We start from the raw sequence: 21,948 nt of genomic DNA on the forward strand, positions 1-21,948 counted from the left end.
GAAACCTGGGGCCATTCTTACGGCCAGAATATAGGTGTTCTGCCAAGCGGTTGGTCAGTCTGTGTTTCGTCTCCCCGATGCAGAAGGAGACCATATTGTGAGCAGTGAATACAGTAGACTAGATTGAGTGAAGTGTAGGTAAATCGCTGCTTCCCCTGGAAGCCTTGGATAGTGAAGCCGGAGGAAGTAAATGGGCAGATGTTATGCCTTCTGTGGTGGCATGGAAAGTGCTGTTGGGTTATGGGGAGCTGTTGAGAATGGATAAGGAGTGGATCGAGGTGTCCCGACGGAATGGACCCTGCGGAAGGCTGACAAGAGAGGGGAGGGGAATATATGCCTGGTGGTGGGATCTTGTTAGAAATCGTGGCTGATGTTCTTCTCGATGTGGATATTGATGGGTTGGTCATTGAGGACCAGGGTACCTCATCAGGGGTGAGGCCAAAGTGTAGGACATGGCTGAGATCTCTGTCAACCACGAACGCAAGGATGCTCAGTTGAGGAAGAATGTAGACATTTCGGAATCCCTCCAGCAAAAGATGATATCATGAGAACAAGTGGATCTGTCTGGACAGTCCTGTCTGAAGATTTTGTGATGTAAGACTCTGTTGTTTGTCATAAAGGATATGGTTGAGTGATCATATTCAAATAGAAGAGACCAAGAATGTGAGGCTGGAGAATGGGTTGAGAACCATGCCTCTAGGATTCCTCTGCATGTCTATGCTTGGCTTGGGCTACTATGGTTACCTTGTCCCAGTTTTGTATGAGAGGCGTGATTCTCCACCCATAATGCAACCAACAAGCAGATACAATTGGGCCCCCACATACAAACCCATACAGATCAAAACCCGAAATGACAGTACTCATGGTAACAGACCGGACAGTATAAATTCCAGACAGAGTAGAGTAACATTGTTTTGTTGGAGGCTCTAGTGATGATGTCATTGATCATGGTGACGAAACGTCTCAATGAAAACAAGCCAACTCGGCGAGCAAGTCAACAACCGCAATTTGAACTACCTTGTTCAAGTGTTTCATTTTTGATCTTGAATGTTAAATCTCGCTCCAACGCAGGGATGGAAGATGACAGTCAACAGCTGCATTCTAACTAATTCATATCGAATCATTGTTTTGACCAGTCCAGAAACATGTATGTTAGGTGGATTGGGAATGCTGAATTACCCACATTGCCCACGGATGTGTAGGTTAGGTATATTCGCCATTGGAAATGCAGGCTGACAGGGATAGAGTAGGGAATGGGGATGGGTCTGGGTGGGATGCTCTTTGTAGGGTTGCTGTGGACTTGTGGAACTGAATGGCCTGTTTCCACACTGGGGATCCTATAAAACTAGGTTTTACTCAATTCAAGAGAGAGTGAGTTTATCAATTGCTAAACGCAAGAAGTCATAAGGCACCACAAATATGCACAAGTTAGACACAAGAAATTAGCTCAAAAAACATAAAAGTTAAGAGGGATACGGATAGTTCAGAATTTGGATTGTTTGTGAAGAATAGAAAGTGGGATGTTGTGGCCACTAAGTTGGGCGATCCCTGTAATGCTGATATGAATTCAGCAGTTAATTTTGAGATTCTTGTTGAAACTCTTTTGACCTTGTTTCTTTTTGACATCGCCCTGGTTTGCAGAGCTCAGAGCAAGAGATTGTCTTTTCTTCTTAGCTGCAGCAGAGGCCTATGAAATGGCTGTCCTAGAACTGCGACCTCCACAACTCCATAGACCACACGAGCATATTCGCCCAGGAATACACACACACTGACATTAAAGAACTATTGGGATAACAATACTCAGCATGGGACTGGAAAAGACTGCATGTAGAAACAGAAAACAGCTGTAAATTGTGTCAAGAGGTCAAATAAAGTTATAAAGCTAAATTAATGACTCTTTGCTTGCGTGCTCATTGTATTCAGAACAAAATCAACAAATTAAGAGCACACATACAGGTTGACGGGCATGATTTGAGAGCTATTACAAAGACATGGCTGTAAGGAGATCAACACTGGAGGTAAATGTGCAGGGCTACGTGACATTCCAAAAAGACAGGCAGGAGGGAAACTGACTGTAAGCAATGAAATTACTGAGAGAACAAGAAACAATCTTCAATCAGAAGATGTAGAATCCAATTTTATTTATTTGTTAATGGGAGGAGGACATCACTAGCTACGCAGTGTTTCTTGTCCATCCCTCGTTGCCCAGGGGACAGTTCAGAGTCAATCATATGGCTGTGGGTCTGCAGTCACAAGTAGGCCAGACCACGTAAGGATGGCAGTTTGCTTTTCTAAAGGACATCAGTGAAGCAGTTGGGTTTTTCTGACATTTGGCAATGGATTCATGGTCATCATGAGATACTTCATTCATGATTTTCTTTGATGTTCAATTCAAATTCCACCATCTGCTGTGCTGTGATTTGAACACAGGTCCCCAGAATGTTATCTAACTCTCTGAATTAACAGTCCAGCAATACCACCACTGGGCCATTTCCTCCCCAATCTTGGAACAAGAAAACCTGCAGCTGACTCCCACATGGGGAAAAACACTGAACCAGGAGCTTCTTCAAACGGGGTGATCGCCTCTCCTTACATTTTAAGATAGCTATGAACAATCAGGAACTTGTGGGAAGCTACTAAATTGGGGGAAGGGGTATTAGGTAGGAGCTGAGCAGTATTCATTGGGAGGAGCTTTTATTGAACAAGTCGACATTTGATACGCGGGAGTTATTAAAAGACCTACTGATCAGCGTTCAGAACTGGCCTATTCCAGGGAAGGAGGAATGACAAGGATGGCAATCTAAGGACATACGGACATAAGAAATAAAGCAGGAGTAGGTCATCTGTCTCTTTCAGCTCACTCCGCCATTCAATAAGGTCATGGCTGATCTTTGTGCGGACACAGTTCCACTTACCCAGCCATTCACCATAACCCTCAATTCCTTTCCTGTTCAAAGATCTATCTGTCTTGGCCTTTAAAACATTCAATCAGGGAACCTCAACTGTTTCACTGAGCAGAGAATTCCACAGATTCACAACCCTTTGGATGAAGCAGCTCATCCTCAATTCAGTCTTAAATCTGTTCACCCTTATTTTGAGGCTGTGCCCCCCAGTTGTAATTTCACCCATCAGTGGAAACAACTTCCGTGTTTCTTTCCTATCTATTTCTTTCATCATTTTAAAAGTTGCTATTAGAACACCCCTCATTCTTCGAAGTTTCAGTGAGTGCAATCCTAGTCTCCTCAATCTCTCCCCATACAGCAACATTTTCAATTCTGGAGTCATTCTTGTGAAGCTCCTTTGCACCCCCTCCAGTGCCAGCACATCCTTTCTAAAGTGAGGAGACTAAAACTGTACAAACTACTCTACATCAAGCTTTACCAGCACCCTATACAACTGGAGCATCCCCTCTGAGCTATAAGGGACACTATTCCATTTGTTGTCTCAATTACCAGCTGCATCTGCAAACGTTCTGTGATTCATACACAAGGTTGCCCAGCTCCCTCTGCATAGCAGCATGCTACAATTTTTCACCATTTAAGTAATACTCCATTTTGCCCTAATTGCTACCAAAATGGATAGCCTCACATTCACCATCATTGCACTCCATCTGCAAGACCCTTGTCCATTCACCTAAACTTTGTGTCCATCTGCAGATTTTCATTATCCTCTTTACTCTACCACTCATTTTAGTGTTAAATGTGATCTGTGAACTGTAATAGTACATGGAACAACACAGCGCAGAACAGGCCCTTTGGCCCTCCATGTTGCGCTGACCTGTGAACTAATCTAAGCCCATTCCCCTACACTATCCCATCAGCATCCATATGCTTATCCAAGGGCTGTTTAAATGCCCTTCATGTGGCTGAGTTAACTACATTGGCAGGCAGAGCATTCCACCCCCGTACCACTCTCTGAGGAAAGAACTTGCCTCTGACATCTGTCTTAAATCCATCACCCCTCAATGTGTAGCTGTGCCCCCTTGACCCAGCTGAAGTCATCATCCTCGGAAAAAGACTCTCACTGTCCACCCTATCTAATCCACTGATCATCTTGTATGTCTCTACGAAATCCCCTCTCAGCCTCCTTCTCTCCAATGAGAACACACCCAAGTTCCTCAGCCTTTCTTCATAAGACTTTCGCTCCAGACCAGGCAACATCCTGGTAAATCTCCTCTGCACCTGTTGCAACGATTCCACATCCTTCCTGCAATGGAGCGACCATGCAATATTCAAAGCGAGGCCGCACTAGCGTTTTGTAGAGTTGCAGAATGACATCACGTCTCCGCAACTCAATCCTTCTACCAATGCAACCTAAAACACCATCAGACTTCTGAACAGCACTACCAACCTGGGGGGCAGTTTTCAGGAACCTATGTACATGGACACCAAGATCCCTCTGTTCATCTCCACTACCAAGAATCTTTCTGTTGACCCGGTGTCCTGCCTTCCTATTATTCCTCCCAAAGTGAATCACCTCACATTTATCCGTATCAATCTCCATTTGCCACCTTTCGGCCCAATTTTGCAGTTTATCCAAGTCTCCCTGCAACCTGCAACATTCTTCCACAATGTCCACCACTCCATTGTCTTTAGTGTCATCTGCAAACTTACTAACCCATCCACCAATGCCTGCATCCAAGTCATTTATAAAAATGACAACAGCAGTGGTCTCAAAACAGATCCTTGAGACACACCACTAGTAATCAGACTCCAGGCTGAATATTTTCCATCAACCACCACTCATTGCCTTCTTACTGAAAGCTAGTTTCTAATCCAAATGGCGAAATCTCCCTCAATCCCGTGCCTCTGTATTTTCTCCAATAGCCTACCATGGGGAAACTTATCAAAGGCTTTACTCAAGTCCATGTACACCACGCCAACTGCCCGACCCTCATCCACATGATTGGTCACCTTCTCAAAACACTCAATGAAGTTTGTGAGACACGACCTGCCCTTGACAAATCCATGTTGACTATCTCCAATCTCATTGTTGCTTTCTAGATGATTATAAATCCTATCTCTTATAATCCTTTCCAAAATTTTTCCTACAACAGACGTAAGGCTCACAGGTCTTTAATTGCCTGGGTCATTCTTACTGCCCCTCTTGAACAAGGGTACAACATTTGCACTTCTCCAGTCCTCTGGTACGAAACCTGTAGACAATGAGGACTCCAAGATCAAGGCCAAAGGCTCCACCACCTCCTCCCTAGCTTCCCAGACAATCCTTGGAAAAATCCCATCAGGCCCAGGGGTTTTATCTACCTTCACACGTTGTCGAATTGATAACACTTCATCCTTACTAACCGTAACCTTTTCAATTCTAGTAGCCCGTAACTCAGTCACCTCCTCTGCAATATTCTCCTGTCGCTCAGTGAAAACAGATGAGAAATATTCATTTAGCACCTCTCCAATCTCCACAGCGTCCACACACAACTTCCCACTTCTGTCTTTGACTGGCCCTTTGCCTAGCCCAGTCATCCTCTTATTCCTCACATACCTATAGAAAGCTTAGGGCTCTTCATTATTTACCTGCCAATGTCTGCTCATGTACCCTCCTTGCTCTTCTTAACTCTCTCTTTAAATCCTCCCTAGTTAATCTGTAGCTCTCCATCACCTCATCTGAACCATCTGGTCTCATCGTCACATCAGCCTCCCTCTTCTGCTGAACAAGAGATACAATTTTTTTAGTAAACCACGGTTCCCTTAGCTTATTGCTTCCTCCTTGCCTGACAGGGACGTACCTCTCAAGGACACGCAATATCTGTTCCTTAAACCAGCTCCACAATTCAATTGTCCCCATCCCCTGCATTTTGCTAACCCATTCTATGCCTCCTAAGTCTTGCCTAATCGCACTACAAGGGAGGAATGGAGAAGCAGATAGTGAAGGGGACTATCAGAGATTACAACAGAACAGAGATAGACTGGAGAGTTGGGCAGATAAATGGCAGATGGAGTTCAATCCAGGCAAATGCGAGGTGATGCATTTTGGAAGATCAAATTCAAGGGCAAACGAAACAGTAAATGGAAAAGTTTTGGGGGAAATTGATGAACAGAGAGATCTGGGTGTTCAGGTCCATTGTTCCCTCAAAGTGACAATGCAGGTCAATAGGGTGGTCAAGGCGGCATATGGCATGCTTTCCTTCATTGGACAGGGTATTGAGTACAAGAGTTGGCAGGTCATGTTGCAGTTGTATCGGACTGTGGTTCGGCCACATTTAGAGTACTGTGTCCATTACCAAAAGGACGTGGACGAGAGGAGGAAAATTTAGGGGAGATATGCATGGCAAGTTCTTTACACAGAGGTTGGTGGGCACCTGGAACGCATTGCCAGCAGAGGTGGGCAACGCAGACACATTAGCATCTTTTGAGATATATTTGGACAGGTACACAGACGGGCAGGGAGCAAATGGACACAGACCGTGAGAAAATAGGTGACTGGTCAGACAGAGGATCTTGGTCGGCGCAGGCTTGGAGGGCTGAAGGGCCTGTTCCTGTGCTGTAATTTTCTTTGTTGTTTTGACTGACTGGAGTGAGGGAGGGAGGGTGCGACGGCTGGAGCGAAGGAGGAATGGATGGCTGGAGGGAGCGAGCGAGGGAGGAATGGATGGCTGGAGGGAGGGAGCGAGGACTGACAGGAGGAAGGAATGGATGAATGGAGGGAGGGAGCAGGAGGAGGGGGCGGGGGGTAGGACGAGGGGGTTGGGGGAAGGAGGAGGGGCGGGTGGGGAAGGGAGGAGGGGGCGGGAGAGAGGAGGGGAGGAGAGGGAGAGAGATAACAAAATGTGAGGCTGGATGAACACAGCAGGCCAAGCAGCATCTCAGGAGCACAAAAGCTGACGTTTCGGGCCTCGACCCTTCATCAGAGAGGGGGATGGGGGGAGGGAACTGGAATAAATAGGGAGAGAGGGGGAGGCGGACCGAAGATGGAGAGTAAAGAAGATAGGTGGAGAGGGTGTAGGTGGGGAGATAGGGAGGGGATAGGTCAGTCCAGGGAAGACGGACAGGTCAAGGAGGTGGGATGAGGTTAGTAGGTAGCTGGGGGTGCGGCTTGGGGTGGGAGGAAGGGATGGGTGAGAGGAAGAACCGGTTAGGGAGGCAGAGACAGGTTGGACTGGTTTTGGGATGCAGTGGGTGGGGGGGAAGAGCTGGGCTGGTTGTGTGGTGCAGTGGGGGGAGGGGATGAACTGGGCTGGTTTAGGGATGCAGTGGGGGAAGGGGAGATTTTGAAACTGGTCAAGTCCACATTGATACCATATGGCTGCAGGGTTCCCAGGCGGAATATGAGTTGCTGTTCCTGCAACCTTCGGGTGGCATCATTGTGGCAGTGCAGGAGGCCCATGATGGACATGTCGTCAAGAGAATGGGAGGGGGAGTGGAAATGGTTTGCGACTGGGAGGTGCAGTTGTTTGTTGCGAACTGAGCGGAGGTGTTCTGCAAAGCGGTCCCCAAGCCTCCGCTTGGTTTTCCCAATGTAGAGGAAGCCACACCGGGTACAGTGGATGCAGTATACCACATTGGCAGATGTGCAGGTGAACCTCTGCTTAATGTGGAATGTCATCTTGGGGCCTGGGATGGGGGTGAGGGAGGAGGTGTGGGGACAAGTGTAGCATTTCCTGCGGTTGCAGGGGAAGGTGCCGGGTGTGGTGGGGTTGGAGGGCAGTGTGGAGCGAACAAGGGAGTCACGGAGAGAGTGGTCTCTCCGGAAAGCAGACAGGGGAGGGGATGGAAAAATGTCTTGGGTGGTGGGGTCGGATTGTAAATGGCGGAAGTGTCGGACGATAATGCGTTGTATCCGGAGGTTGGTAGGGTGGTGTGTGAGAACGAGGGGGATCCTCTTGGGGCGGTTGTGGCGGGGGCGGGGTGTGAGGGATGTGTCGCGGGAGACGCGGTCAAGGGCGTTCTCAATCACCGTGGGGGGAAAGTTGCGGTCCTTAAAGAACTTGGACATCTGGGATGTGCGGGAGTGGAATGTCTTATCGTGGGAGCAGATGCGGTGGAGGCGGAGGAATTGGGAATAGGGGATGGAATTTTTGCAGGAGGGTGGGTGGGAGGAGGTGTATTCTAGGTAGCTGTGGGAGTCGGTGGGCTTGAAATGGACATCAGTTACAAGCTGGTTGCCTGAGATGGAGACTGAGAGGTCCAGGAAGGTGAGGGATGTGCTGGAGATGGCCCAGGTGAACTGAAGGTTGGGGTGGAAGGTGTTGGTGAAGTGGATGAACTGTTCGAGCTCCTCTGGGGAGCAAGAGGCGGCGCCGATACAGTCATCAATGTACCGGAGGAAGAGGTGGGGTTTGGGGCCTGTGTAGGTGCGGAAGATGGACTGTTCCACGTAACCTACAAAGAGGCAGGCATAGCTGGGGCCCTTGCGGGTGCCCATGGCCACCCCCTTGGTCTGTAGGAAGTGGGAGGAGTCAAAAGAGACGTTGTTAAGTGTGAGGACGAGTTCCGCTCGGCGGATGAGAGTGTCGGTGGAGGGGGCCTGGTCGGGCCTGCGGGACAGGAAGAAGCGGAGGGCCTTGAGGCCATCTCCATGCGGAATGCAGGTGTACAGGGACTGGACGTCCATGGTGAATATGAGGTGTTGGGGGCCAGGGAATTGGAAGTCCTGGAGGAGGTGGAGGGCGTGGGTGGTGTCACGGACATAGGTGGGGAGTTCCTGGACCAAAGGGGAGAAAATGGAGTCCAGATAGGTGGAGATGAGTTCGGTGGGGCAGGAGCAGGCTGAGACGATGGGTCGACCGGGGCAGGCGGGTTTGTGGATTTTGGGAAGGAGATAGAAACGGGCCGTGCGGGGTTGGGGAACAATGAGGTTGGAGGTTGTGGGTGGGAGGTCCCCTGAGGTGATGAGGTCATGAATGGTGTTGGAGATGATGGTTTGGTGCTCGGGTGTGGGGTCATGATCGAGGAGGCGGTAGGAGGTGGTGTCGGAGAGTTGGCGTCTGGCCTCGGCGATGTAGAGGTCAGTACGCCATACTACCACTGCGCCACCCTTGTCTGCGGGTTTGATGGTGAGGTTGGGGTTGGAGCGGAGGGAGCGGAGGGCTGCCCGTTCTGCGGGGGAGAGGTTGGAGTGGGTGAGAGGGGTGGAGAGGTTGAGGCGGTTGATGTCTCGACGGCAGTTGGAGATGAAGAGGTCGAGGGAGGGTAGGAGGCCTGGGGGTGGTGTCCAGGAGGAGGACTTGTGTTGGAAGCGGGTGAAGGGGTCAGTGGAAGGAGGGTTGGGTTCCCGGTTGAAGAAGTAGGCATGCAGGCGAAGACGGCGGAAAAACTGCTCTATGTCCGACCGTGACTGGTATTCGTTGATGTGTGGTTGTAGGGGGACAAAGGTGAGCCCCTTGCTCAGGACTGACCGTTCGTCCTCAGTCAGTGGGAGGTCTGGGGGGATGGTGAAGATTCGGCAGGGCTCAGTGTGGCTGTCTTCTCTGGGGTTGCAGGCTGTGGAGGTTGTGGGCGGAGCGATGTCGTCGTCGGCCGTGGGCGGGGTTCCGTCGGGAGGAGAGGGGGTGGGTTCGGTGCCAGGCAGCTGTTCAGGCAGGTACCAGAGATAGTGGGAACTGCAGATGCTGGAGAATCCAAGATCTTGGCCTGCTGTGTTCATCCAGTCTCACATTTTATTGTTCAGGCAGGTAGCTGTGCCCAGGAGCCGGGCGAAGAGGCCTTCTCCCACCTCGGATCCCCGCTCCCGGCCAAGGCGGCGCAGGGCCGAGCCACTGAGCAGCGAGCGCTCCAGCAGCCTGGATGCCTGCTCCTCGCCCAGTGGTCATGCTGGAGGCTGTAGGGGTCCGGGATCGTGGTACGCTGATCCCGATGCAGAACAGCTGGGTCCTCAGTCCCCTCCCGCGAAAAGGGTTCCAGACAGTGGACTCGTCACCGAGGCAGAGTGGGGGGAAAAGGCATGAGTAGGAACAGGAGAGGAAGGGGATTGACTGAGAGGGAGAAAGAGACAGACTGTGTGTGTGAGAGAGAGAATTAGAAATGCAGTCTGATTGCGGATGGGTTGGGTTGAAACAGATTTTTAAACTTTTAAAAAAAAAACTCAATGCTCCCTGCTGAGCGGGTGGAGATGCACGGATAGATAAACACACGGCGAGAGGAAGAGAGACACAGAGCGACGGGGGCGGGGGCAGGGGAGAGGGAGAAGTTCACAGGGAGAGACGGAGAGACAGGGGAGAGACAACGGCAGAGACACACACAGAGGGAGGCAGAGACAAGACGAGAGACAGAGAGGAGCGCGCGCACACACACACACACACACAAGAGACAGAGTGAAAGAGAAAGAAAGAGAGACAGAAGTGCACAGCGAGGTGGCAGAGACAAGACAACAGAGAGAGAGAGAGACAATGACACAGAGTGAGGCACACACAGAGAGATGGAGAGACAGAGATTGTGTGTGTGGCGAGGGGTGGGTTTGGAGAAAATGGGAGGGGGGAGCGAGGGCGAGAGAGAGACACACAAAGAGACAAAGACAGAGTCGTAGAGTTGTGCAGCAGGGAAACAGACCCTTCAGTCCAACTCCTCCATGCCGACCAGATATCGTAAATGACTAGTTCCATTTGCCAGCATGTTGCCCATATCCCTACAGACCCTTCCTATTCATGTGTCCATGCAGGTGACTTTTAAATACTGTGATTATAATAGCCTCTGGCACTCCTCTGGCAGTTCATTCCATACACAAACTACACTAGGGAGAACACATTGGCTCCAAATCCATCTACCATCCTCAGAGAAAAAGAACAGGAAATAACATGACCAACCCAAGGAAACCTAAACACTTGAATAGAAAGCGGGACCGAACACCAGCGCTTCACTGGAGGCTCACTGATGATTTTGCCTGGAATGGTGACGAATCATCTGAAAACTAACCTTCCAGCTCAGTGAGCAATCTTACATCCAAAACCTCAATCCTGAGCTAAAAATCTTCTCAAAACTCGATAATACTTGGCCACTTGATTGACAGATGCATCCTATTTTTTTTAAAAAATAAACTTTTTTTGTTCGATGTATGACTGACTGACCAGTGTTTATTGTCCTTCCTTAACTGAGACTTGGGAACTCTGCAGCCCAATGGTATCAATGTGGACTTCACAAGCTTCAAAATCTCCCCTCCCACCACTGCATCCCAAAACCAGCCCAGCTCGTCCCCACGTTCCTAATCTGCTCTTCCTCTCCCCGATCCCCTCCTCCCAGCTCAAGCCAAACCCCCATTCCTGACCTACTAACCGCTTCCCGCCCCCTTGACCTGTCTGTCCTCCCCAGACTGACCTCTCCCCACCTACACTCACCTCTATTGGCTTCATGTCCGACCCTTTAACTCAAGACCATAAGATATGAGTCTAAGTAGGGCCATTCGACCCATCAAGTCCACTCCGCCATTTAAATCATGGCTCATGGGCATTTCAACTCCACTTCCCAGCACGCTCCCCGTCGCCCTTGATTCCTGTGAGATCAAGAATTTGTTGATCTCTGCCTTGAAGGCATCCAACGTCCCGGCCCCCACTGCACTCCGTGGCAATGAATTTCACAAGCCCGCCACTCTCTGTCTTAAGAAAAGTCATCTCATTTCCGTTTTAAATTTACCCCCTCTAATTTTAAGGCTGTGCCCACGGGTCCTAGTCTCCTGGCCTAAAAGAAACAACTACCTAGCGTCCACCCCTTCTAAGCCACGTATTATCTCGTAAGTTTCTATTAGATCTCCCCTCAACCTTCTCAGCTCTAATGAGTACAATCCCAGGATCCTTAGCCGTTCGTCGTATGTCAAGCCTACCATTCCAGGGATCATCCGTGTGAATCTCCGCTGGACACGCTCCAGGGCTAGTATGTCCTTTCTGAGGTGTGGGGCCCAACATTGGACACGGTATTCTCAATGGGGCCTAACTAGACCTTTATAAAGCCTCAGAAGCACATCACTGCTTCTATATTCCAACCCTCTTGAGATAAACAACAACATTACATTCGCTTTCTTAATCATGGACTCTACCTGCAAGTTAACTTTTAGAGAATCCTGGACCAAGAATTCCAGATCCCTTTGTACTTCTGCTTTACGAATTTTCTCACCATTTAGAAAATATTCCATGTCTCTATTCTTTTTACCAAAGTGAAAAACCTCACATTTACTCACATTCAATTTCATCAGCCATTTCCTGGACCACTCTCCTAAACTGTCTAAATCTTACTGCCGCCTCTCCACCTCCTCAGTCCTACCTGCCTGTCTACCTATCTTCGTATCATCGGAAAACTTCGCCAGAATGCCCCCAGTCCCTTCATCCAGATCATTAACATATAAGGTGAACAGCAGCGGCCCCACCACTGAACCCTGCGGGACACCAATCGTCACTGGTTGCCATTCTGAAAAAGAGCCCTTAATCCCAACTCTCTGCCTTCTGTCAGACAGCCAATCCTCAATCCAGGCCAGTATCTCACCTCGAACACCATGGGCCCTCACGTTGCTCAGCAGCCTCCTGTGAGACACCTTATCAAAGGCCTGTTCGAAGTCTTGATAGATAACATCCGCTGGGTTTCCCTGGTCTAACATACCTGTTACCTCTTCAAAGAATTCTAACAGGTTTTTCAGGCACGACCTCCCCTGACTAAATCCATGCTGACTTGTTCTAATTTGACCCTGCACTTCCAGGAATTTCGAAATCTCATCCTTGACAATGATTCAAGAATTTTAATCAACTACCGAGGTCAGGCTAATCGGCCTGTAATTTTCCATCTTTTGCCTTGATCCTTTCTTAAACAAGGGAGTTACAACAGCAATTTTCCAATCATCTGGGACTTTCCCTGACTACAGTGACTTTTGAAAGATCATAGCCAAAGCCTCTGCTATTTCCTCAGCCACCTTCCTCAGAACTCTAGGATATAGCCCATCGGGGCCAGGAGATTTATCAATTTTTAGACCTTTTAGCTCTTCTAGCACTTGCTCTTTTGTAATTCCTACCATCCTCAGCTCTGCCCCCTGGCTCTCCCTAATTGTTGGCATATTACTCATGTCTTCCACTGTGAAGACTGACGCAAAGTACTTATTAAGTTCTTCAGCTACTTCCTTATCTCCCACCACTTGCCTTCCAGCATCAATTTGGAGTGGCCCAGTGTCTACTTTTGCCTCATGTTTGTTTCTTATGTATTGAAAGAAGCTGTTACTATGATTTCTGATATGACTAGCTAGCCTACCTTCATATTTGATCCTCTCCTTCCTTATTGCTTGTCTGTCTCCTCTGCACCTATCTTCCCCTCTATCCATCTTCAATCTGCCTTCCCCTCTCCCTATTTCTTTCAGAGCCCTCTCCTCCTCCCTCTTTTCTGATGAAGGGTCTAGGCCCGAAACGTCAGCTTTTGTGCTCCTGAGATGCTGCTTGGCCTGCTGTGTTCATCCAGCCCCACACTTTGTAATCTTGGATTCTCCAGCATCTGCACTTCCCATTATCTCTGATGCCAATTGTTTTTATTTTGTGGACAGCTGCTATCAATAGCAAACCAAACAAAAGCTTCATTTGTCATTGTCAAAATTGGTAATAGCCCACGAGCTGCAGAGTGAACAAAAAAAAGTTACCCATTTGCTTGTGACTCTCAGATGGATTTCTTTCCGATTTATTTATTCTTTAATGAGACATAGCTGTTGCTAATTGTCCAGCACAGATTGACTTCTTGAACAGCTTCATGTTGCTGTACACAGACCCACAATGCTGTTCCAAAAGAGATTACTAATATTGACTCAGGAACAATCATTCATTTCCAAATCAGTTTGAGAGTAGCTTGGAGGTGATTTTTACTGGGATTAGTGCTACCATGTCTGATGTCCTTGACCTTGAAGATGAGTTTTCTAAGTCTGGAAAGGCGGGTGTAAGAATAGTTGGAAAAAAATGTGGCAGTGCATCTTGTATATGGACACATTATTGTGTCTTGGAGTTGGTTGTGGAGAGAATGGATACGGTGCCAATCAAGGGGCTGCTTTGGTCTAGACTCAAGATCGTTTCCAGTGTTGTTGGATCTGCACCATCATTGACACACTTCTGACTTGAGAATTGGAGGGCGGCTGCAGGCTTCGGAGTCAGGAGTTTCTGCATCAAATCGCAGAGTCGTTTTGCTTTGTTCCTTTGTCTGTTAGTCTGTGGTCCCAAGTGATATCTAAAACCAGGTCATCTTTCTTGTGAGCTTGTTATTCTAAACTTAAAATTTATGTTGAATATCAGATGGAATTTGTTTTATTGACTCCACTCTGCAATCATGTCGATCTGAAAATGTTAACTGCATTAATTAATACTAAGCAGAAACAGACTTTGTAGAAAATGGTTTGACGATTTTCTGTGTCTGGAACATCCCTCTTCCTTCTCGAACGAAGATCGTACCAACCTATGGTACCAAACTGCGAGTCAAACGGACGGGGCTCGTAATCTTTAAATTCCTCATCAAAATTAGTGTAATCGTATGGTTCTGTGCAATAAAAGAGAAAGAATAAACAGGTTCCCACAATTTTGCTGATGTTTATGAACAGAATGCACAAATTCAAAAGTTTGCGCTGGCATGTCTGCTTCCTCCAGCCTGTTTAAACTGCTCCATTCAATGTGAAATTTGTGATAAGTTTTAGCACACAGGTCTGTTTCATCTGTGCCACCGCCTTCAGAGTGTATTCAATTCTAATAGACATACATGCTTTCCCCCTTTTCCAGTAATACATTCCTGGAAGAGTTCAATGATATTTGGATTTTAAATCTTATCCTCATATTCTTTAGATTCTCAATCATCACTGAATCTGATGTCACCGCCATTCCATACAGTGTCAAACAGGAGTCAACTGGCATATCCAAATTTTAATTTGAGTTTAGTGCTACACAAATATATTACTTTTTTAAAAATTATATTCAAGTCAACATTAACATTTCATTCCCTGACACCGGATGAACTTACTTTTAAACTCCAATTTTCCATTAGTATTAACAGAGAGGTGAGCCTTTTTGCAAGCGCCGAAAGTCTCCACCAGTTTATGCTAAAGCTTGAGGAACTGTAAGTTTCACAAATATGTTCCTATTAAACACTAATTCCTGTCGAAGCAGTATTCAGCTACACTTGCTCAACTAGACAGCAGAAATGGTCAAGATTTTAAAAGCGACGAAGTACTTTGAAGAGGAGTCACTCTTTGAATTAAATTCCATGTTGGTGTGTGTGAGTCCATAGGTTCCTCACTCTCAATGAACCATTCAAACTGACATGCAACTACTGAAACACACAGACAAAAAAAACATGAATGTTAACAGTCACTAGGATTTTGAGAGTGATTTGGAACTTGTATTCAATACCTTCTGGGGTAAATCTGTTCCAATCTGGATAGTACTCATTTATCACCATCCCACCTACCTTCCCCAGCACCTCCTCCCTCTCCACACTATTTGTTTCTGAGCTCCCGTCCACCCTCCATTTTGGAGGAAAGGTCCTGACCCAAAACATCAACTTTCTTGAGCCTCTGATGCTGCCTGCATTCCCCCAGCTCCACAATGTGTTATCTCAGACACCAACTTTGGCAGTTCTTACTATCTGGATAACTCATTCTCACCTTGTAACAAGTGATTTATCGTCATTTTCTTTTCAGATTACACATGTACATGTATATACATAAATATACAAGTGACACCTTTATGCCTGAACCACGAACCGAGAGGATTTTTAAAATAGTCTCTTCATATCTGCATGCAAGAGAAATCAAGGTCATAATTTTCATTTTAGGAATCACTTAAACACTCAAAGTACTCACAGTCAGTGTCCCATTTCCTTGACCAGTCAATTTGATGAGAATATTTCGTCCAAGAGGAAACCGTAACAGTAATTATATTTTATCATCAAACTCTTCATTGCATCACCAATATTTCCTTGTCTGTTTGAAATGTAAGACAATGAAATAATCATGGACAGATTGGCCAACAATGTAATTTAATGTGTGTTATGGCAACTGAAAATCACAACCATTGAAGAGTGTTCTTTAAAATGCTGTTATCATACAACAGAGTGCTTTTTGAGATGCAGTGATGAATATAATTCCTGAGATGCAAATAATATATGCTTAATTAATTCCAAAGAATAACTTTACAATTAAAAAGAAGCTAAGAATCTCTTTACATCGTGATGCTTGTCAGATTGCCACTAGTCAATGGAAATCGTTCAAAACGATTATTTATTGCCAGATGAAAAGGAAGCGTACACATTTCATTTTTACATCTCATCCAAGAGACAAAAAAAAACACCTTTACGAATTCATTGTCAAACAACAAGACTCACTCAAAAAGTCATTTGGCCCATTGAATTTCCTCCACCATTCGGTGAGATCATGGTTGATCTCATTACATTTATTATTATACAACATTTCCACCAAGCCCTCCTGAAAGCTAATACATTCCAATCCAAGTAACATCCTGGTAAATCTCTGTTTCTGTGCCATGCCTTGTCTCTCCAAATATTTTTGAGTCATCTACAAATTTAGCCACAGCACATTCACCTCTTCCTCCAAGTCATTAATAAACAAGCTCAAGACCTGTGGTTCCTTCAGCGCTGCCCATTTCTTACTCACAAGCCAACCCTGGCATCTCTGTCCATTTGTCTGTTCTTTCTATAGGACATGAATCATTGGCTATTTAGTTCCCAACACTTATCCCCTTACAACCACATGTCTGTGATACCCAGAACAATACATCTGTCAATTTCAATCTGCACCACAAACTCATTCACTTTGTTTTATACACTCCCTACAATTAAATAAAAGACCTTCAGTCTGGCATTTACGGCCACCCTTCTTATCTGCTGCACCTGAAATGAGACTCCTGACTATTTCCATACTTTTTGTCCTATTACTTGCTCTGGAAACTTTGCTGAGCACTTACTAGCTTCTAACTTTTTCCATAATTTTCCATGCAACTGGACTCACGCACTCCACACTTTTCACTTTGATGCCCTACCCCCAGACCTAGCTATGTCTTTTGCCAGGATACTTGTCCCAATATGATTCTCATCAAGCCTATGCCACCGGAACAACTCCCTCCTTCCCCATACCAATGCCAATGTCCCATGAATTCAAACACATTTCTGCCATGCCATCATTTGAACAATGCATTTACATCTTCAGTTTTGTTCACACCGTGCCAAATTGCTCAGATAAGAATCCCGAGATTATTACCTTTTGGTTCTGCCTTCTCACTCAGCACCTCAGTGCTCATAATCCCTCAGCAGAACCTCTTTCCTCTTTCTTCCATATCAATGGTACCTGTGTCCACCACGATAGCTGGATTTCTACACCTCCCACTTCAAATTCCTTGGTTCCCAAGACGGAATATCCTAAACCTGGGCGCCAGGCAGGCAACACTACTTTCGAGACTCTCGATCCTAGTCACAACCAACAATGTTCATTCCGCTAACTATACTACCTCTGATTATAACTACATTTCACTTTTTATCCCCTCTTGAATGTCCCCCTGTACCACCGTGCTATAGTCAGTTTACTCATCTTCCATATACCCTGACCTCTCATCCACACAGGAAGAAAGAATCTCAAACCTGTTCGATAAGATCAAAGGCCAAGGTTCCTTCTGCACGACATCCTGGATCCTTCCACCTGCCCTGTCCTTAGTCACAGTCTCACGTCCCTGGCCACTGACCGAGCTTCAGGTAGTTAATCTAAGGTGTGTGACCGCCTCCGGAAACAGAGCATTCCCTGGTCACTCTCCCCCGCATGATTTGTTGATTGGTCGAAACTGAGATTCCAGTTCATCAACCCTGAGCTGGAGTATGGTGTCTGACCACTCCCCCGTCATGGAGGTTTAAATCATCATTGGCCCGGCATCTCCATTTCAATTACTTAAATCTTAATTTGATTTAAAAACATTAGTTTGTAGCCTGTACATATTTCTCCGATTTACTTTCAATCTGAAAGTTACCGATAATAGATTCTTAAACCAGTAGCTATCACCAACCAATGAACCGGGTTCACCTTCTGGGTCCCCGCTTCTGGCTTCAATTTGTCCTGTCTCAAAAGAAAAGCTTACCAACTATCAGGCAAAAAAAGCAAGCAAATAGCACCTCTTACCCTCTGCACTGACTTACCACATTGCCACCAAATTCCCCAAAATATCTATTCACTTGGTGCATTTCACTGTAGATGTGATCTCTCCTTCCTGGCCATGCAAAGCATACTGATCCATAGCAATATACTACCTTCAAAACCTCAGCTCTTAGCTTATTACTTTTGAGTACATTCTTAAATGCTTGCTCAAAGTCCAAATACAACACATTTACTGGTTTTCCTCTACTAATTCTGGTTGGGACTTCCTCGAAAAACCCAAACAAATTAGCCAGACATAATTTCTCTTTCGTCAGGCTATGGTGATTCTGTTTGATTAGATTCTGATTTTCCAAATGTCCTGCTATTATTTTCTTCACAGTTGATTGCCACATATTTCCAACAATTTGCCTCTCTCCTTTTTAAATAGGGATGTCACATCGGCAGTTTTCCAGCCCTCAGATGCTTCTCGAGAATCGAAACCTTTTTCAGAAATTACAATCAATGCATACACCAACTCTGAAGCTCCTTTGTTTGGAATCATAGAAAGTAAACCATCAGGGCAAAGAGTCTGATCTGCTTTTACTCCATTAGATTGTCTACTACTACTTCTGTAATGGTAGTGATGGTGTGGTAGTGATGTATTTAATTCATTACTAAAGAATACAGGGATAAGGGGATCCTTGAAGTATCTTCCACTGTGAAGACTACCCTTTCCTCATTATTGTTGTTTCTTGATTTGAAAATTAAACGGGCCATCTCAGCCTAGCATATAATTGATGGCATTACCTCGAAAACCTTCTCTGCTAAAGTGTTGAATAGATTGCTACCACCTGAAAGAAGTAATTCTTCCCCTGAATTAACAGGCAACTAATATGAAAATGTGGCCTCTGGTCATAAAATATTTCACAAATGGGAGCATTCTCTACGGATATACACTATCAAGCCTCTTAAGAATCTTAAATGCTGAAAAAATAAGATTTCTTTCAATCTTATAAATCCCATCCGCCCAACATTCCTAAGCATGGCAATCCCCTCCTCCATTTCCGAAATCAACCCAGGGAACATTAGGTGTACGGCCTCCGCAGCAGGGACCCTGTGGCCGGACACCAGTTATAAGTTACCATCCTGCTGCCCCTTCTCTACTTCTGTTTGCGATGCAGTCCTCTGTCCATCCTAATATACTACCCTTGAACCCATGGGCTGCTTTCTTTTGAGTCACCTTATGAGTTGTAATTTATCAAACGCTTTTTTGAAATCTAAACGTACTACATCAACTGGTGGACCTTCATCAGTCATGTTTGTTTCCATCTCAAAGCACTGTAGCAGGACCGCGGGGGCACATCGCCGCGAGCGGCTCAGGACCAGTGAATTCAAATATGAAATTACACGAAAGACAGCATTGAATTTAAAGCATCAAGAGAAAAGGGATTTGGAATCAAGCATTAGTTTGTGGGGATGGAGCAGCGCTTGGAATATTGAGTTCAATTCTGGTTGCTTCATTATAGGAAGGATGTGGAAGCTTTAGAGAGGGTGTAGAGGAGATTTAGCAGGATGCTGCATGGAATGGACGGCACGTCTTACGATGAAACATTGAGGGGGCGAGGACTTTTTCCATTGGAGCAAAGAAGAATGAGAGGTGACTTGATAGAGGTATGCAAGATGATGAGAGGCATAGCTGGAGTGGATAGTCAGATTTTTTTTCCCAGGGCAGAAATGACTATTACGAGGGGGAGAAATTTTAAGGTGACTGGAGGAAGGAATAGGGGAGATGTCAGAGGTAGGTTCTTTACACAGAGAGTGGCGGGTGTGTGGAATGCGCTGCTGGCAGTGGTAATGGAGTCAGATGCATTTCAAGACTTTTAAACGACTCTTGGATCGGCACATGAAGGATAGTAAAATGAAGGGTATGCAGGGTAGTTTGATCTGAGTGGGATAATAGGTCGGCATAACATCGTGGGCCGAAGGGCCTGTACTGTTCTTTGTTCTCTGTTCAGCCAAAGGTTCTTTCCTTTTGAGGAGAGGGTAATTGATTGTAGTTTTTAAAGACAGAACTGGAGGACAGAGAAAGATATCAAGGAAGGTTGCACGTTAGTGACAGTATCAACAAGTCCACAGCAGATGCACTCTGAGTAACTACACTCTTTTGAAGGCGAGAGGGCCGATGATATCAGTTAAGCCCCTCTTGTTCTTGTATTGTGTACTTCTGATATCGGCGCAAATGGACAACCTCACTCTCCTGCTAAGCTGCAGAACGAATAATGCTGCAATATTTGTCAACCCCCAAAATGGGCATTGATACATTAGTAAATCTCACATCAATAAACTTACATCTCAAGGTTCTCACCTTCTAGGACTGTTTGTAGTGGTAAATAACCCAAGCGAGGATGTTTGGCAAAGTATTTCTTTGATCTGAAGTTATTTTTCAGCACCTTGGTGAAATCACGCACATCTTCACCTGATGTTGTCTGAAAATGTAAAATAAATCAAATTTAGTTAAGAATTAATAATGAACTAATCTGCTCAACTCACTCTATAATCCATGCTATTCCTGCTAAATGTCTTTGAGGATGTAAAATTGAAGAGTCTGCAACTCTGAGGGATAAAGTCGGCTATCTTTGTGTAAGATTATGATCAAGGTTAGATATGTCTGAATGTGAGTTTCGGACAATTAAGCTTGAGTTTCATAGAGTCATACAGCATGAAAACAGATCCTTTGGTCCAACCAGCCTATGCTGATCACAATCCCAAACTGAACTAGTTCCACCTGCCTGTGCTTGGCCCATATCTCTCCAAACATTTCTATCATCTTTCTATCTTCTGGGTACATCACCTCAGCAGATTTCTCCATCTTGTGGCCAAATACTGAAACTATCCAATTAAATAATTTCAAATGATACACAGATCCAGGATTCACATTAGTGGCCTTTCTGGTTGAATTCCTAATTATTTTAACAATAGTGCATTTCGTTGTCCAATTATGCTATGTAATCCAGTGATCCAAAATTCATCTCATTGGGTTTAATTTGTTTGTTTTTTTGTCTTGTGTCAAAGATGACATCAATACATTGGTGAGAAATTATCTTGGTTTGGAGATTCAAAGTCACTATAGTCCCAGATGGGACCACAGGTCTGCTCTCACAGTCGAGAGAGATAACTGGAGGTGGTTTAAATTGAAGGTTACCACACCTCAGATGAGGAGAGAGGTTGAGAAGAAGATTCCTTGATTGTAACTTCAGACAGTGTCGGATCCCAGGCTGTTGGTATCACTCTGAATTACAAACCAGCCAACTGGCTCCCAGGCAAAATGGACAATCAGTTTGGGTAGAGATAAGGAACAGCAAAGGAAAGAAGTCACAGCTGTGACAGTTTCAGATTCATAGATCCCCTGACAGAAGATACAGTCCAGGATAGCATACAGTCGATAGACCAAGAAGTAATGGGATCTTGTAAGAAAGATGTTACCATAAACTGTGAATCCAATTGGCACAGATAGCCTGGAAGATTCTTTTTTATTCACGGGATGTGGATGTTGCTGGCTAAGCCCAATTACCCTGGAGAAGGTGGTGGTGAGCTGCCTTCTTGAATAACTGCAGTCCTTAGAGTAGTGCTGTTCAGAAAGAAGCTCCAGAATCTTCACTCAATGACTATTAATGAACAGCGATATAGTTCCGAGTCAGGATGGTGTGTGGCTTGGAGGGAAACTTGCATGGGGCACTAATTATACATTACTGATGATAGAACAGATGTTGAAGGTGGTGGGTGGGGTACCAATCCAACAGGCTGCTTTGTCCATATGATTCAAGCTTCCTGAGTGTTGATGGAGCTGCACCAGTCCTGACCAGTGGAGATTACATTCCTGACTTGGGCTTTATAGATGGTGGACAGGCTTTGTGTAGGTAGGGG

The 21,948-nt window shown here is 45.8% G+C and overlaps 2 protein-coding genes across 3 annotated transcripts in view; both read right to left on the reverse strand.

Annotated features, from left to right (window-relative positions):
- The window catches only part of LOC132209003 (utrophin-like), a 247,037-nt gene that overhangs the window by 47,989 nt on the left and 177,100 nt on the right, over window positions 1-21,948 (reverse strand). The window lies entirely within an intron of this gene.
- Window positions 15,389-21,948, reverse strand: part of LOC132209002 (utrophin-like) — a 93,947-nt gene continuing 87,387 nt past the window's right edge. The window contains exons 6-7 of the mRNA XM_059644242.1: window positions 20,390-20,510; window positions 15,389-15,870 (exon numbers count right to left, since the gene is read on the reverse strand). Coding sequence (XP_059500225.1) covers window positions 15,845-15,870; window positions 20,390-20,510 — 147 coding nt within the window. The 3' untranslated portion in view covers window positions 15,389-15,844. The remainder of the gene's footprint in view (window positions 15,871-20,389; window positions 20,511-21,948) is intronic.

This window comes from Stegostoma tigrinum, unplaced genomic scaffold (genome assembly GCF_030684315.1).
Source record: "Stegostoma tigrinum isolate sSteTig4 unplaced genomic scaffold, sSteTig4.hap1 scaffold_61, whole genome shotgun sequence".
NCBI classification, from domain to species: domain Eukaryota; kingdom Metazoa; phylum Chordata; class Chondrichthyes; order Orectolobiformes; family Stegostomatidae; genus Stegostoma; species Stegostoma tigrinum.